At 33.1% G+C, this 19,928-nt stretch overlaps 1 protein-coding gene across 1 annotated transcript in view; it reads left to right on the forward strand.

The window, feature by feature from the left end:
- Positions 1–19,374, forward strand: part of GABRB3 (gamma-aminobutyric acid type A receptor subunit beta3) — a 69,263-nt gene extending 49,889 nt beyond the window's left edge. The window contains exon 6 of the mRNA XM_031959099.1: positions 14,064–19,374. Coding sequence (XP_031814959.1) covers positions 14,064–14,402 — 339 coding nt within the window. The 3' untranslated portion in view covers positions 14,403–19,374. The remainder of the gene's footprint in view (positions 1–14,063) is intronic.
- The last annotated feature ends 554 nt before the right edge of the window (positions 19,375–19,928 follow it).

The raw sequence follows: 19,928 nt of genomic DNA on the forward strand, positions 1-19,928 counted from the left end.
AAATGCAGGCGGACAAAAATAGAGGGATTAGGAATTCTATGTAATGGTTCATAGTCATCTCCCAGAGTTCTTTCACTGGGTGTAGCTGGTTCAGTTCATTACTGCTTTATTGGAACTGATTTGGTTCATCTTGTTGAAGAAGGCCACGTCCATCAGAACTGATCATCATATAGTATTGTTGTTGAAGTATATAATGATCTCCTGGTCCTGCTCATTTCACTCAGCATCAGTTCATGTAAGTCTCTCCAGGCCTCTCTGAAATCGCCTGCTGGTCATTTCTTACCAAACAATAATATTCCATAATATTCATATACCACAATTTATTCAGCCATTCCCCAATTGATGGGCATCCACTCAGTTTCCAGTTTCTGGCCACTACAAAGAGACCTGCCACAAAACATTTGTAGCATATACTCTTAAGATTTTCTCTTTTCTAGGAATAACAACTGATTTGTGAATGGTATCCTTTCTCATGTATCTTGTTCATGCTTCTCTAGTTCCATAAAGATAGGGATTAGGTCTTCTAAAATTTTCTAGGCTTTGATTGCCTAGAATTTGACTTTGTACATAGTAATCACTTACAATGTTTCGTTGAATTAAATAATTAATGATATTGTCCCTTAGCAAAACTATGTAGTTAAATCAATGTATTCAATCAACTTAAAATTAAGTTCCTGCTCTATATAAAGTTCTGTGCTGGATACTTGGTGAGATGAAAATATAATGCTCCTTGCTCATATGGAGTTTATAAGTAAGATGGACATGAAAAGTATAAATATCACAATTTTCAAGAAAAAAGTAATTAAAACTTTATATTCTTTATTTCTAGTTCATTAGATTCATTCTTATCTCTGAAAGATGGTGCTTCACCCCACACATACACACATTTTTCAGCAAGGTGGCGGAAAAGAAGTAGAGATTATAAACAAAATATTTTTGGGTGACCTGCTAAAGCTATAAATCATTAGAACCATTCACAGATGGTTTGAATAATAGACTTGCCAAGTATTCCTTTCCTTTCCTTTAAAGAGACACTGGCTAATTTGGAAATTCTTTCATAAAAGGTGTTTTTTATAATCCATTGAACTATTATTTATAAAGTGGTTTTACTATATAATTGTTAATAACATTAGCAGAGATAAATTGTCGTTGATAGTATTTCATTTTTCAGTTTTTTTAAGTTGACAGTGACTAGTGAAATTCTAGATCTTGTATGTCTCTTGGCTTGGACATAATTAAGGCAAAATTTCTGCCCACTGAATTCTCTTTATAACATTCCCAAATGGTGATGCAATATTTCCTTAAAAGCTCTGAATGCTGGCTTCATCTTTTTTTTTTTCCTTGTAGTAAGTTTATTTATTTTTAATACATACTACTTTTTGAATCCTGTTGGGAGAGAAAAATCAGAGCAAAAGGGAAAAATCATGGGAGAGGTAAAAAAAAAAAAAAAAAAAAAAAAAAAAAGAAGTAAACATAAAATGTGTTAATTTACATTCAGTCTCCTTAGATGTTTTTTTGGGGATGCAGATGGCACTTTCTGTCCAAACTCTATTGAGACTGCTACTGATCACTGAACCACTGAGAAGAACCAAGCCTTTCACAATTGATCATCGCACATTTTTGCTGTTATTGTGTACTGCTTTTTTTGCTCAGCATCAGTTCATGTAAATCTTTCTAGGCCTTTCTGTAATCAGTTATTCATCATTTTTATATAATAATAATATTCCATTACCTTCATGTACCACAGATTGTTCAACCATTCCTCAATTGATGGACATTCACTCCTTTTTCAATTATTTGCTGCCACAAAAAGAGCTGCTAGACTTTTGCACATGTGGATTCTTTTCCCTCCTTTATGAATTCCTTGGGATATAAACCCAGTAATGGCACTGCTGGTCAAAGAGTATGCAATTTGATAGCCCTTTAGGCATAGTTCCAGATTGCTTTCCAGAATGGTTGGTTTGTTTTACAATTCCACCAACAATGAACTAGTATCCCAGTTTTCCCATATCTCCTCCAACATTTATCATTATCTTTTCTTGTCATCTTAGCTAATCTGAGAGGTATAAGGTGGTAACTCAGACTTGTTTTAATTTGTATTTCTCTAATCAATAGTGATTTAGAGCATTTTTTCATGTAACCCTAAATGGCTTTAATTTTGTCATTTGAAAATTGTCTGTTCGTATCTTTTGACCATTTATCAGTTGGGGACTGACTGACTCTTTACTTCACAAAGCAATCCATTCTATTTCCTGACCAATCTAATTATGCAAAAGTTTTTGTAGGGAAGGAAGTTCATATAAGTTCTTTAGAGGTAAAGATGGCTTCTCTAATTTTGAACACATATTCCTAATTCTCCCCACCTAGATTCAAAAGGAATACTATCCAAATCTTCTTCTCTGGGAAAAAAAAAAAAAAAAATAAGATTGGTCTTCTATCTTTCCAGCATGAAAGTGAAAGGGCACTTGTGATCCAATTTCACTATTGATAGACAGGAGAAGTCTGACCTGCTCCATTTCTCACCTGGGTCACTGTATCTATCTGTAGGCTAACCCACTGAACTATGGTCCCAAGGACTCACCATTTTATTGCAGAAATTAGTGTGAATGCCTGATCAGCCCACTACAACTTAAAACTCACTAACTTAAGAGATCAGCCAGCCTCAGCCTTTCTGGGAGCTAGACTCACAGGAGTACAACATCATGCCTAGCTCTTTAAATATTTAGGCAATAATTAAAGGAAAAGAAAGATATGACACACAATTAAAATATTTTAATTAGACCTAATTAAATAAATTATTGACATTAAAAAATGCACAAGGCAAAGACATCATTTCCAAAGGAAATGTTAACATTGTCCCTAAGTTACAACAAAAGTCCTCAAATTTCTTACAATTGATCTTCTGGCCAGAGAGAAATATATTCATGAAGGGAAATGAGTTTAAAAAATAAACTCATTTGTAGAACAGCAAGGAGTTTTGGAGATTTTAAGCAAGTTTATAGAAAGCTTGGCAAGAGGTATAATTAATCTACAATATACCTAAAAATGGAACTGGAAAAATAATGAGATTTTAAAAATAGAAAAAAAAATCTGTCAAAATTTCTTTAATTTCTCCATTGATGAGAGTAAAGCCACTATATTTGGATTCTTCATCATATCATAGTATTGCTAACATTATATAGGAAAGAGAAATGTCACAAGAATAACTGAACCAAACCAAACATATACAGAGAAGGCATGTTATTACAGTTTGATGATACCAAGGGACTTGTTCTTAAGATATCTTTAAGAAAGGAAAATGCTGAGTGTTGGGGAGGAGATCACTAGAAGGAAAAGGCAGCCTGTCTGACATCATAAGTATTAATCTGAAAGGCAAGATTACATAGCAGATCTAGCTTTGGAGTCAGAAGCATGTAGGTTCAAATTCTCCTTCTGATGCATACCATTTGAATTACCTTAATTAATTCAACTATTTTCACAGAGTCCTAAGCAAATCTCTAAGATTAGAAATTGCAGAAAAGATAATAACCATCAATAGTATTCATATAGAGTATTCCAAACTTCCTATAATAATGACATCAGAAATCTTTAGGAAGAGAAGGAGAAAAATTATCTAAACATGTTTTAAGAATATATTTGATGGAGACATAAGAATGAGACAGGACCTTGTTCTTAAATTATATTATATAGAAAACTATATCTTTACATACATGTAGTTGATAAAATTTGAGGAACACAGGTTCTGCTATGCATATTGCTCTGTGTTTTTAGAAAGTATTTGATTTGGTAAAAGTGAAATCCTCCTTTAGGTTTTTCTACAACAGGGAAAATCATAGATATATACATATATACATACATAGATGTGTATATATATGTGTGTGTGCTTGTATATATGTGTATTTTGAAAGCATACAAGGTTACATGGAATCCAATATTCTATCATTTTTCCAGAGTCTTCTTTGGTAAAAAAAAAAGTTTTGCCAGAAGTATTTCTCACTGCCAGTTAAAACTATTTTCTCTAAAATTATCTAAAATCTCCTCACTGAAAAATCTAATGGCCTCTTCTCAATCCTCATCCTTCCTGATTCCTCAGCAGCATTTAAAACTATTAAATCTTGAATTCCCTCTCCTCTCTGATTTTTAGTGATATTGCTTTGTCCAAGTGGACATTTAGCATTGCTAAATGCTCTTTCTAAGTTTTCACAACACTTATCATCTGTGCCCAGAGTCTCCAAGAGTGTGTTCTAGAACCTCTTCTGTTTTCTTTTTATATTTTATCATGTGATCTCATCATCTCCCATGGGTTCATTTGCTTCTTTAGACCAATGTTTCCCAATCTATATGTCCAGTTACTTTCTTCCAGTCCTGTTTTCTCTCCTGAATTTCTGCCCCTCATCACAGTTCCTATGGAACATTTCAGATTAGGTGTTTCATGGAAGTCTCAAATGCAACACATTCAAAACAGAACTCATAATGTTTCCCTCTTCTAAACATCCCTATTACCGTCAATAGTACTACCATCCTTCCGGGCACACAAGCAGTATGTCTAATCTGTTGCCAAATCTTTTCCATTTCACCTGAAGAACATTTTTCTCATACATACCCTACTTGTCATTTGCACAGCTATTTCCCTAATTCAAGTTCTTATTACCTCCTGCTTGAACTATTACGATAATCTACAATTTGGTCTCACTATTGAAAGCCTTTGTTCATTATACTTAATCTGCCACTTAGCCACTCATGTGAATTTCCTAAAGCTCTTGTATGAACATATTTTACACACACACACACACACACACACACACACACTCTCTTATGGTGACTTCCCGTTACACTAAAATCAGTTATATTTGGCATTAAATCTCTTCAAAATCAAATGTCTTTTTAAGTAGGACTGAATCATATGTACCAAATAGCCATGTTCTTAGTATCAATGGTCTTCTAGTAATGCTGTATAACATGGAATCATGAAGCGTCACAGTCCCATGATTGAAGAATCAAAATGTTTTCAATCAAAGAACAGACATTTAGCAGACATAATTGAGGATATTACCAATGAAAAATAGTCCAGGTGAAGAAGTATAAGAGATACTAATATGGTATAAATAGAAAAAGTGGATGAGTTATCTTGTAGTGAGAGTACAAGATAACAGAAGGATAACTTATGAGCTCCATTGGTACACAAACAATATCAAGAGGCATAAAGGAAGTATAAGATATGTTGAGTATACCCCTGTAGTGTATTGGAGGACATGGATAATAAGAATCACACAGAAGAAGAGATGTATGGGTAATAACCTGCATTATTAAAGGAAATAACCTCATTAATCAGATTATAGATCCATAGAAGAATTAATTTATCATGTCCCCCTAATGTCTTCTCCAGTTCCTTCAGGTCTTCCTTGTGTGAGAAGGTTTTAAATGATAAAGAAGAAGAAAATGGACAGGGATAAGAAAATGTGGATTAGTTGTGATTGACACTATCTGGAGGAGGAGCCAAAATGATGAGACTGCTGATCTACTGATAGTATTAGAATACTCTAAACACTTTTTGCTCTCCATTCTCTAGTTACTGTTCAGTCTATCGAGAACATATATGTAAAATAGAATCCGTATCTCCTTTATTCTTAATTCTATATTTTATTTTAAAACATTAAGATTGAATTAACTGTGAAGTCTTAAAATGCTATACAGACTCACCTGATTCTTACAATCCAATAAAAAACAGTATTCAAGTAGGCTTTAAATGCTTCTGTTAATTACATTTGAAAACTCAGTATGTATTTCCAAAGAAAATAAATTTTCCAGTAGTAGAATTGACCCCTTTATGGCACCATTATACTACTTTTTTTTCTACATTAAAGAAGCCTTGAAACTTTTTATGTAGCAAAATCTTTTTTTTTTTCTATTTTCATGGAACAAGGGTTTTAAAATCCCCTCCTGTGTGCAAAGCATTAGAGATTCAAGGACAAAACAATAACAGAAATCTCTTCCCTTACCCAAGTGGGAAAACAAAACATTGGCACAGATGAATACAATATAATTTCAGGACATAAAAGTGCTGTTAGGGGGATCAGGAGAAGCCCCTAAGTTGATCTTTTAAAGAAAGTCAAAAGCTAAAAATAAGGAGATAGTGCATTCTAAGCATTCAGGACAAAGCCAATATAAAGAAACTGAGAAAAGTAGAGATAGAATCCTCCTTTGGGAGAAAAAAACAAATAAAGCATGCTTGCTCAAACACATTGTATAAAGAGAAGAAATGTGAATTAAGTTTGGGAACAGAGAATGAAGCTGGACTATGAAGGGATCTGAATAATCAAATAAAGACTGTGCATTTTATCCTATCAAAAGAAATCCAAAAAGCTTGTTTGGCAAGAGAGCATGATCTATTCTGTACTTTGGCTTATTCATGAAGAAGAACGAGGAGAAGGGGATAAGACTGAAATCCAGGACACCACTGAGGAAGCTATTGCCTTTTATTGTCCTAGCTTGGGTAATTAAAGGCTGAGATATGATAATTATGTCATAGATTCTAAGACCATAAATTTTAGAACTGAAAGGAATCTAGGAAGTCATCAAACCCAACTCCTTCATTTTATAGATAAGGAAACTAAGGCACAGATAGAATAAATTGTTTGTCCAGAATCATATAGTTCATAAGTTTTGGAGGTAGAATTTGAATCTGGGTCTTCCTGACTCAGTCCAATGGCTGACTGAAGATAATAGCTTATATTTGGGAGACACTGTAAAGGTAAAAAATAAAGAAAAAAATTATTTAAAGTTTTGATAAATATTTAGCAAATCTCATCATTATGAGCAAATCACACTGATGGTGTTATTGGTTTTTTTAAGTATCCTCAGACTCATTTTTAAACTTACCCTTTAATAATTCTTTAAACTTGGGCAAAGCAGCTTACTGCTTAAACATTTCTATTTAAAATATAGCCTATTTTTGAAAAGTGTCATTGATGGCTGTAGTTTATTAAGTCCCCTCACAGTGATAATCCAGTGCATTTTCTTCACATTTCCATCTCAAAATAACTCAAGCCTAGAGAAATGGCTCCTTGTAGTGTTATTTATAAAGTATCCTTTACTTCCATTTTTTCTGCTGGAAGAAGTTAGGAGTTAATGGAAGACACAAGCATATTCCCTAATCTGCTCCCCATTGAAAAGATCCTGACATCAATATGAACTCTCAATCTTTCTTTCCTCTAAAGGTTCTTCATTCTTCCTGGAAATGGAAGGCAGCCAGCCAGCCAATCAACACCCTTTTCCCTAGTGTACCAGAGAGGAAGGGTTGGGAATGCTGGCATCCTGAATGTTGCTATTTCTAACCAGGCCTGTAATCACAAGTTACCAAGAGATTCAGTTTTTGAAGAAATTGATCCCTCAAAAATGTTGAAATAGAAAAAAAAAAAAATGTTGTACCTATGGATAGTCTCTTGGTAGTAACAAACATATATATATATATATATATATATATATACATACAGAGAGAGAGACAAAGAGAGAGAGAGAGAGAGAGAGAGAGAGAGAGAGAGAGAGAGAGAGAGAGAGAGAGAGAGAGAAATGGTATTTTATAAGCTTCAAAAACTTTCAAATCAGATAGTATAAATAAAGCATTTTACAAAGTTTAAGCTGCTATATAAATATGAACTTTTTGTATTATCTCATTTGGGCTTCTCAACAACACTGTTGTTGAGCATGCATAGAGCTTGAAATGGGTTTATGCAAAAATATAAGCTTCATGTATAACAAATATTAATAGTTATGTTTTTTTTCAATAGTATAAGACAGAAAATAAAAAAGAATAAAAAAACCAGAAGTATATATTGAACCACAGCATTATTCCCATTTCTCACTTTATATATATAGATATAATATTCCCCCCCAAGATCCCTTTTCTCTACTCTCATACAGACATCACATTAGTTCAGGCCCTCACTATTTCAAAATAAAAAAGAATAAAAAAACCAGAAGTATATATTGAACCACAGCATTATTCCCATTTCTCACTTTATATATATAGATATAATATTCCCCCCCAAGATCCCTTTTCTCTGCTCTCATACAGACATCACATTAGTTCAGGCCCTCACTATTTCAATCAGTAAATATTTAAGAGTCTATTCTTTGCTAAGATTGAGGATACTAATATGAATAAAGATAGTCCCTGACCTCTAAGAATTTATAATCTAATGGAGGAAGACAAAAAATACCAAATGAAAAAGAGCTAGTAAGGGACATTGTGGGTAGGGAAGGTACCCAATCAAGGGTATGATTGAGATGCACATTTAGTCCATCGAGATGAGAAATAAAGAGATATCTGAGCTAAGATCTTACCTTAAATAGAGGTTTGGAGTTCATGACCTACCCTTTGCCACTCTGTAAAGATTAGATACAGCATGTCATGTTAGTTAATGATGAGGTTATCCCAGTAGTGAGATTCCTAGGGAATAATGGAAAAGTCAGAGGGAAAAGTCCTAAATTAGTGCACCCAGGGCTAAACCTAAACCATTACTGTATATTGAATTCCTAATTGAGCTACTTGCCCATCCCATCCATCCCTCCTACAACTGCCAAAGTGATTTTCTGAATTACAGATTAGAATATGTCTCTCTCCCACTCAATAAATTTCAGTGGCTCTCTATTGTCTGTAGCATAAACTATTAAACTTCTCTCTTTTAATGTCCTTCACAAGGTGGCCACAACCTCTCTTTTCAGGCTCTTTATACATTATTTCCCCTTATTTCACTTTATGGTCCAGTCAGACTACCCATAATTTGTTCTTCACATATGGCACTTTAACCTCTGTCTCTCTCACTTTATACAAGCTTTCTCCCTCCTTCTATATGCATTCCCTCCTTCTATATGAAACCTGTCCCAATCTTTTCAAATGCTAATTTCCTTGCTAATTACCTCATCTTGAAGTACTTCATATTTAAGAGTATGTAATTATCCATATTCATTCTTTATATATTCATATATGTGCATATTATCTTCTCTGATGGATAGAATATAAACTCTCTAAGAGTAGAAATGGTTTCTTTCCATTTATATTTACATTGCCTAGCACAGAACCTGGCACATAAGTGGCATTTGATAAATGTTTGTTCATTAATTGATTTGTTTAAAAATGGCTGAACAAACTAATATATGAAAGTAATGAAATATTATTACACTAGAAGAAAAGACAAATATGAGGAATTCATAGAAATATGGGAAGACCTAAATGAATAGTTATAGAGCAAAGGAAGCAAAACCGAAAGAATAGTTCACACAATGACACTAATAATACGATTGAAAACAACATTAAAAGATGCCAATGACGACATACACTGAAAAATATAATCACTGTATCAATCTTGCTTAACTAATTTTCTAAGTAAAGTAGCATGGTTTATTGGAATGATTATGTTATTAAAAAAAAAAAAAAGCAAAGGCATTGAAAGGATTTTATTTTAGTAATTCCACTAAAAAGGTTTTTTTATTGGATTTCTGGCTCAGTATGTTTCAGTAGCATGATATGATAGCCAAAAGAACGTAATACATTCTTTATAGATGATTAGAATGTAACTAATTAGTAGTACATAATTGTGATATTTATAAGCCCAGAATATATTGAGAGTACTAACAGATTAACTTACTTCTGCAGATATCTAAGACCTCTATCTATTTAAATACCCTTTGCAGTCTTTCCCACATTTGTCCCCCCTCTTTCCTCTCCCAATACTACCATCACTGTGAAAATTAATAGAGGGAACAAGAGACTAAGAGATATTTTGTGCTTTTGCCATGAAATGTGTCTCCTAAATAATTTTTTTAGGTCTCCAAATGTTTCTACTGGACTATTACATTGTATCTAAATACTTATTGTCATATCACATTGGTGTATTATTTTGATTGCATCAAGACCTACAAAACTATAAAATCTCCTTATAGAATACATAACAGTACAGAAAAGATTAGTCTAACTATCCACATGTCAAAACAAAGTGGATGGAAATTCATTTTGACTTTGATGTGCTGCTAGATTTATGGACCTTTGCAATGTCTTTTCGATATAAATTGATGTTGTGGACAGAAAGTGAAGTAGTTTTAAGTAGAAGGAGGTGATAGAACTGGGTTTAATTAGACAAAACAAATGATATTTTCAATAAATTCAGACTATGTGACAGTCTGTCAATAAGTAAGTCAATCCATAAGTATTTATTAAGTGCCTACTAACTAGAAGATATTGTGCTAAGCCCTGGTGATACCAAAAAAAAAAAAAAAAAAATTTTACAAAAGACAGTCCCTGCACTAAAGGAATTCAAAATATATTGGAGGAGATAATAAGCAAAAAAGACATGTACAAACACACTATGTTTGGCACAAAGAGAAAAGACCTAACAGAGGAAGACACTAGAAGGAAGAGATATTGGAAAGGCTTCCTAGAGAAAGTGAGATTTTAGTTAGGACTTGAAGGAAGCCAGGGAAATCAGAAGATAGAGATGAATAGAAAAAAAAAGCATTTTAAGCATAGGGGACAGCCAGAGAAAAAGCCCAGAATCATGAGTTGAAGTGTCTTGTTAATGGGGCATTAAGGAAGCCAATATCTTTGGATTGAAGAGTATCTGGAGGGGTACATTAAAGTTTTAGAAGACTTTTTAAAGTTTCAAGTAATGATGGACTTTGAATGCCAAATAGTATTTTGTGTTTAATCTTGGAGGTGATAGGAAGCAACTTCAACACAAATAGTTAATGAATAGTGCTATATACTTGCAAATCACAGAACTTAAAAATGAGCTCAGAAGAACTGAGATACACATAATTCAAAGAACATTAGGGCTTATAATGTGTTTAAATGTGCTGCAGCAAATTTAGCAATAGCAACTTGCATAAGAAAAGTTTCATAAAATAAAGTATTATGAATATGTAAAACAAACAAACAAAAAGCATGGGTGAGCCTTGAACCAAGAATAAAAGATCACAAATGAATAGTTGGAGTAGTAGGAACATTGAAACCCCTAAGAAATTGAGAGAACTAGAGTAATATTACAAGCAGAGGTATTGTGAGGCTCAATTGAGATAATATATGTAAAGTATTTTGAAAGCCTTAAAGCACTATATAAATACAGATACTATTATTGTAGTTGTTATTATTGTTCTTATTATTATTATCTTTATCATTATTATTAGCCTATATATACTAGGCCTCCAGTCTAGTGATAACTTCATTCCTTTCTCCTTCAATTGCACTCCTGCTGATCTCAAGCAGTGTTTATAGAGCAATACAGAGGTGTATAGTAAATATGTTAAAACAAGATTGGGAATGTATGCACATATACTTTTAAGTATAATCTGCATTATTAACACTTTCTTAAGATGAAAAAATAAAGCAAATAATAAATCAAGTCCCAATTTGGTACAATTGTCAATTTCTGAGATATAAATGCTCCCACAGAAAATTTAAGTCAACTCTTACAAGTCAGTTAAAACTAGCTCTAGCACAACCCTGATGATGAAGAATGTATTTCTTTTTAAAATTGCATTTATTTTATTTTGAACTTATGAAATAAAACAAACATTTCCTTAACATAGTAGAAAAGGAAAAAATGATTATATGTGGAACTGCATGTATTTCAGTTCTGAGTGTCATAGCTTAGAAATTACATTCATGTAGAAAAATGAATCTAGAGAAACAGTAATGGGAATGAATAACACTTTGGAATGAAACAAAAATAAGAAAATATATCAAAAGAACTGTTAAGGTTTACCTTGGATGGTGGGTATGATAAGGAGTGATGATAGTTTGAAGACTTGACATTTAAAATAGACTGTTGTTCAGTCATTTTCAATCATTTCTAAATCTTTGTAGCCCCATTTGGAATTTTCTTGGCAAAATTATTGGAGGGGTTTGCTATTTCCTTTCCTGTCTTATTTCACAGATGAGGAAATTGAGACAAAAAGGGTGAAGTGACTAACCCAGAGTCACGCAGTTAGTAAGTATATTGGGTCAGATTTGAACTCAAGAAGATGAGTCTTCATGACTTCAGGCTCAGCATTCCATCTAGTGTGCCAACAAGCTGCTCTACTCAAAATAGAGTGTACTTGTTCTTTTTTCCCTAAGAATAAAACTGGATCAAATGGTTGCATGTTGATTTTCCCTAAATATAAGAATAAAACTTTATTAAATAAGAATAGGGATAAAGACTAAAAAGTTCCTTTAATCAATGAAAGTTGACACATTCTCTGTAATTTAATCTTACCTGGGGTTATATAGCCATTATGTATCAGAGGCAGTACTTGAATCCAGATCTTTTTGCCTCCAAAGCCAACATCTATTCATTCTTCTGTGATGACTTTTTAATAATTGAAATATCCTAGAAATGAAATTTTATAATGTAATTCATTCCTTATCATAGGAAGGCTTCATGGGGTAGCTTGATTTCTGAGATACTATAGATAAGATTCATTCTTAAAGCGGGACAGTGGAGAGGATTTGCACCAGATAATCTAATATCTCTTCCTACTCTATGAAGATAAGAATTTTATTATGCAGGGCAAAAAATCAGTTAATGAGTAAGAAATAACTTTGAAAGCAATATTTGCCTTATTGCTGTAAAAGTTAGGAAAATACTATCTCTGTTTTCCCACCACATAAACGTATACCAGGTTTTTTATATGGAGGAATCATAGGGTTGTATATCTCAAACTGGAAAGGTCCAACTCCATTATTTTGCAAAAGAGAAAGGATGTAAAAACTCAGGGAAATTAAATTACTTGACCAAGAAGATAGTACCAGAACAGGATTCAAACCCAAGTTTTATGACTAGAAAAGCTTTGTTCTTATCCCTATGCTATATGGCCTTCCTACAAAAATATTCAGGAGCTGAAAAAAAGTGTAATCTTCCCAATATAGTAAAAGCCTATTCCATACCACTTTCTCCTCTAAAAATAATTTAAAATTTTAAAAAAAAATCTGTGGCCCACAGTGAAGAGAGGAACTGAATTCAGTTCTAGATCACTACATATATCATATCTTCCTTGTTCCACAAAACAGGCAATTTACTATGTGGTTTCTAAGAGTCTTCAATAATAGCCCCTCTGGGATGAATATTTCTGGACAACCAAGTGATCTGTTATAATTTCTCTAGGAAATATTTCAATAAATTGAGTCCCAAAACAAATGAATGTTTCTAAAAATACATATCAATAGTATTCTGGGTAGTTGAAATAGTGTCACAATGAAGGTATATCAAGGCATTTGAGATTCTACCAACATGAAATGAACTAACCATATTGTAAGAAGCATGTTGAGTTTAAAATGCTTTATCTAGATTATCACTCCCTTGATAGGGGGAACATGAATCTTTACTTGGAGTATATTCATATCCTCAAAATCATCTTGAAGGTGGTTCAACCATTGACCATACTGGAATACATTTTTTACTTGTGGGTTTTGAGCTAAAAATACTGTCATTTTTATTTGATTTGATAATAGATTTTTATCTGATAGCTCACACACCAAGTACATACAGAAATGTACTACTAATACATAAGTTAAAGTATCTTCCACTTAGCTGTACAACAGGTAAGAGAGGCATCTGAACTATAGTAAAACACTTTTCTCTTAAAAAAAGGAAAAAGCTACTTTTCCAATATAGAAAAAAGAACATAGTTGCAAGAAATTTAAAACCCTTTTAATAATCTATCACAATTCCAAATGTATAAGTATTTAAGTGAACATTTCAAAGAAAATTTATAAAAATGAGAAATGTAATCTTCAGTTTTCTAATAGTGCTTTGCATTTTTATTGTAGAATTTCAATCTGAACAAGTTCTTATATTTATTTTCATACATAAGATTTTTTCTTAATCAAGACAGATGTCTAAAATGCATTTAAAATTCTAGAAATTATATTTTCAATAAAATGCAGCACTGAATAGGACATATATAATTTCCCATGATATGCTCAGAATAAAACAAATTAAGAGTCTACTCTTAATTTGTATTTCTAATATGGAAATTAAATTTATTGGCACTTGAGTTGTCTGATGATGTAACATTTTTCCTATTAGGTGGATGCTCATGGAAACATTCTATTAACGTCACTTGAAATTCACAATGAAGTGAATGAAGTCACAGGTGTTGGAGATTCCAGGAATTCAGCAATATCCTTCGACAACTCAGGAATCCAGTACAGAAAACAAAGCATGCCTCGAGAAGGGCATGGGCGACATATGGGGGACAGAAACATCCCGCACAAGAAGACCCATTTACGGAGGAGGTCTTCACAGCTCAAAATAAAAATCCCCGACTTAACAGATGTGAATGCCATAGACAGATGGTCAAGAATCGTGTTTCCATTTACTTTTTCTCTTTTCAACCTGATTTACTGGCTGTACTATGTTAACTGAGTGACTATACTTGGTTTTTCACAGACTTCATTTAACACTGAGTGAAATATTACTCTGCCTGTCATTTTTATACCTATATATAAATACACACACACAAACATATATATATACATATGCAAATGTATATATATGTGAGCTTTCTCAACATACATATATAAATACACATGTATATAAGAATGTATGTGCATATGTTTATTATATACACAGGTCTATGTAACTATGTGTATGTAATACAAATACACATACATGTATACATTCAGCAGCTATGGACAATTTAACACAGAATGCATATCAAAGGAAGTGGGTCCATTTTTTTTTTACTGAAAGGGACAGATATCATCTAAATATTCACCTTAAGAATGAGGGAGTGTTACATAGTATCACCCCTAAATATGTCTTAAGTTATCATAAATTTGACATTTTCAGTACTGATTTTCAGAACCTTGATTCTAAAGCTAATGTACTCTTCAAAAACCCATCCAATGGTACTGCTAGTTTAAAATGAATCACTTCTCTTTCATTTCATAGGCTTTGTTTTACTGAGCTAAGTTTTCTTTGCTCATTTGGATTATAGGGTTTCTTTTCATCTTCCATGCGTGTCATTTTTCAGTGATCATTGACTTGGATTAAATAATCACAGAAAGAAAGCTGTCCTGTTGTTTAAGATGCTTACATTAATATGCTCAAATTCTCATCTTTTGAAAAATCCATCCGTGGTGAAAGAAATCTCATTTGTAAGTATTGTAATACACAGTTTGGGGTTGGTTTTTGTTTTGTTTTTGTTTTTTTGTTTTGGTACACTTGGACTGATTCCAGCTTAGTTGTACTAAGGGGAAATTTTTAGCACATTTTGGTATCATTTTAGTTGACATTTTAATTACTGAAAATTTGTTCTGCATCTCATCGATTTTCAAGACTGACATTCACCAGAAAGCATAGAAGTCTCAGGTTATTTGTTACTCTAACATGAAACAGTCTAGACTTATTTTTTTTTAATTTGTGTTCACATCATCCAAAATTCTTAAAACATTGTATGTTACTATAAAATATATTTGCATAATATGCATACATATGTATATTTTATGAAGACTTTCTTTCTTATGCTTGCTACTGTGGCAGCATGCTATGTCATATCTTTTCTTCATGTGATGTGACTACTTTTTTATTATCTGGAATTAAGACTTAAGCTACAAAGCTTCTACTGTTAAAACATAAAAATCAAGACATATACTCATGGCCTTTATTTCCATGTCCAACATATGCCATAAGGAGCACATCAAAACACTCCTGGTACAACTGGGATGCTGCAATCAGCAATCAGTAAACTAACTAATGCATGGCATTTCATCATCAAATACATGCAGCCATTTTTTTTTTGGCAAACATTATTGACCTGACAAAACAGCACGCTCATTTTTTAGTTTCTTTCTGAATCCATCTCCTCATCCTATCGACTTTTTAAAGCTAGTAGATACAAGTTAAGGTGCACTGATTTCATAGATGCAACCTTAACTTGCTATTTAGACAACTAGATCTTTCTAAAGAAAAAAAAGATGATATATTTTTTGTAAACAATATTTCTATCACAGACATCCATAAATGGACATTACTATGGTCCTATAAATAGGTGTCAAAGTGGAATTAAGCATTTGGAGGAAAAAAAAAAAAAAAGCAAAATGTGCAGGAAAGAACTGCTAAATTTCTTTTTAAAATGAAACCTATCCATATATTTCCTGGCTGCTGTTGTCTCAAAATGTTGCATATATCCCAGATGCCTCTGTTCTGTCCAACACACAGAAGCAGTCAGCCAGATTCTTGTTCAACTTTCTAACCCCTGGATTTCATTTCAATATTGATAGGACCTATACCACCTGGGATATTACAAGGATGTAAGTTGCCCAGTATTACTTATGTGGGAGTTCCCTTCAGTGGTCATTACAACCTTTGATTTGAAGGAGTAGATAACAGCTGTTAGTTTCACTCTGGGATTAAATAGACACACAAAGTCTAATGCTGGAAGCAATTATTAATATTTTTCTTTACTCTCCTTCTCCTTCATCCCCAGCTTTCTCCACTCTTCTTCCTTCTCCCTCCCTCAAAACAAAAACAAAACACCATCAATCAGATTTTCTCTTGTTTTAATTTTTATGGAGGCTAAACAGGTTATTACAGATATGTGCTTATTAGGGTTTTTCTTTGGCACTCTCAGGATAACAATATGGATTTATAAAATATGAACAGAATGGGAAAATCTTGTGAGTGGCCTTATCCATTGAAAACACTTTAAAGAAAAGAGATGTTGCTGAAGATCATATCTTTTTCAACACTTCCGCTATTTTTCTGTGTCCAGTGACTCAAGGTTGGAGCTCCACACATATGAGGGACTCAAAATGCAAAAGAATGTGAAGAAAGCAGTTCATTGTGGACATTTGGAATCTTTAAATGCACAATGTGTACTGTTCAGAACTGTGCCATTAATTCTTTCTTGAGGATGGGAGGAGAAAGAAGAGAGGGTGGGGAGAAGTTAAAATAATTGCATATGTGAACTTCAAGTTCATGAACAGCAATGGCAGAGAACCTTCAGACCTCAAAAGAGCTCCTGCAATCCACTTTACAAGTTTTCCTTGGTATAAATTTGCATGGTAGGTAATAATAGCTTTTGAGCTTTTTATATGCATTTGGCAATGAGATTGGGATTCACAACTTTGTAGACATTGCAACGAAGTAAATATAATGGCTATACTACATATTGTATTTGTAACTATATATATATATATATACATGCATACATGCATACATACATATATTCGATAAAACCTTTTTCAGATCCATGGCATGTGTTTGCTTTACCCATTTCTGGGGCAAACAATGTTTTTTTCTGACAAAAAGAATTGTAGTCTCCCTAAACTTGTTTTCTAAAGCAGCAGAAAAATTTGGGAATGAGCATTTTTTTTACCATCATGACCCAGACTAATTGAATTTGTTTCCCAACTCTTTTCTTTAGGTCTTTAGACCAATATGGCCTCTCATGAACCCACAGCAGCTGTTCTAGTCATTGAAGAAGCTGTATAGATGAGGCTCAAAGCCAGAACTCTAGAGTTAAAATTTGATTGATTGTAAAGCCTCATCAAGGGTTGTAAAGAAAAGGTTGGTGAAGGGACTTATATAATTACTTTTCTGAGAATTTTCAAGGAATTAAAAAAAAAAAACCTCAAATTTCTAAATAGGCTAATATATGTCTTTACAAAAATGTTCACAAGTCCTCAAAATATACAATAGAGTTCTTGTGAAGTATGTTATTACCCAGACTCACCTATTCTTGAATCAATTCATAGTCATCCAATTGTACTACATTATTACTTCAGTGGGTTTGGGTATTCCATTTGATGGTGCAGATCATAAATCATCTATGACTTCTTAGCCTATGTGATTCTCACCCATGTCATTCCATAAATCCTCCATCCATGATCCACAGCATGGTTAGCTTCTTAAGTGGGTGTTGCTCTTGTTGCCCCTAACCAGCATCTTAATGGGGTTTCACTGACTGGACCATAAGTCACTTATGTAAATCTCATCACTAAAATCCCAGAGTCTAATGTGAAGTTAGGAAATCCCAAATAAAGTTAGGAGGAAGTCCTGAAGTTTCAGTCAGTTATGTTAGAAAAACCACACCTAAATGCCCTTTAGTTTTAGGCCTCTGCCTTATCCCTGTGCTGGATCATCTCTATGTAGTGACTCTCATAAGACCCTACTTTGTCAAACTTTGCTTATAAATATTTTCAACTAAACACTGCAAAGGTAACTCCAGACTGGCTGGATACCTTTTATAGGATTGAGCGTGCTGCAGGTCTGGGTGCATTATTTTGGGTGCCAATATTCCTATTTGGTTTCTCTGGGCAATCTGGCCTTGTAACAATGTTTTAAGCTGAGCAAGTGCCCAACTTTGAATAAAAACTATGCCATAAATATTATTTGAATCTGGTACCTGATTTATAACACTGACCTTTTAATGAAAGCAAATTGGGCCATAAATTCGGTTATCCTATTATCCCTTTTGAAATTCACTCTTGTTATTTTATCAGACTGGAAAGCATTATTTTTCAAAGTGATTCCTTACTCCCACTCCTACCCCCAGGACACTAGGATGCCCACCAGATAATTACCTCTTCTACTGCACTTCAAAGGCAACATGATGTCCTTAAAAAATCATAATAACTTGCCTGGACAAGTGGTTTATTCTCAGAGACTAGTTTGCATATCATGCCTCACCCAGGACTAGCCCCATAAGTGTGCTCTCATTTTCATTTCATATTTCACTTTTACAAGTCTATGAGGGCATCCAAGGCAACTACAGGACTATCCTGAGTTACAGCCTGAAGAGTCTGAAGTAGAAATAGATGTGTGTTGTGATAGCTAACTCCTATGTTAATGACATCCCATTGTAAAGATAAATTAAAGCCCAGTTTTGCTTAAGCACATTTATGTATATATTCTTTTGTATTATTTGACATGGAAAAAAAAAAACAGCAAAACTGAGTGATAGACAAAACATGAGCAATGTTGATGAATGAATACTAATTTATTAAAAAAAAAAAAGGACTAAATGATGACTTGCAATGATTCATTTGGGGAGAGGGAATTACTATTTAATTCTTTTTTAACTGTTTTGCTTTCATGTTTAGGTTTGGGGTTTCATTAAAAGTTAGAGGAATATATATGCAAATTTGTCAGGATTAGAAACAAATCATATATAAGTATTGTTCCTCTCTAGCTACATGGGAAATATATTCACAGTGGCCATCTAGTCTTCTTTCTGTCTTTAAACAAGCTTTAGCAGAAATTATTGTTCTTTTTTAAAAAGGTTTACAAAAAATACAATGGATAAAACTACTTTTAAGAGCAGGTCTATGCTAGTATATATTTAACTAGCTCTCCAGAAAAAAAAAAAAACACTCTTCAATTAAGTTTAATATAATTTATCAAAATTCTCTTCATATATTTTTTGAATCTAAATAATTAATAACACAATAAATCAGGCCCTGATTTATAGCACTTGCCAATTCTGATTTCAGAGGTATACTCACATTGCAAATTTAACAATTAGCAGAGTGGGTTGGGGTACACTCCAGGATACCTCTCCTTAAGACTGCCTTCTGAATTTTAATGATTGTCAGATTAGTGAAGATTTCCAGAGTAAATCTGCAAGGCTGAAATAAATATTTTTCTTCTTTTAATTTTATCTCCTGAGGAGTAAGAAATAATAGATGAATATAATATGTACCGAATAAAACACAAATTTATCATCAATGTTAGAAATCTACCCAGATCTCTACTCTTTGTTCTAAGAAATAAGGAAAAGACCAATACCAATTATTATATAATTCAACCCTAACCTAACCTCTCTCAACTTTATATCAGCTTTACAAGGGATAGATTCCCACAGTGGTTACTATACCAGATAGATAGAGAGATAGATGTTGTATAGAGACAGATCATTAGAGATAAGTGATAAAGATTAAATAATTA

The sequence above is a fragment of the Sarcophilus harrisii genome, chromosome 3 (genome assembly GCF_902635505.1).
Source record: "Sarcophilus harrisii chromosome 3, mSarHar1.11, whole genome shotgun sequence".
NCBI lineage: Eukaryota > Metazoa > Chordata > Mammalia > Dasyuromorphia > Dasyuridae > Sarcophilus > Sarcophilus harrisii.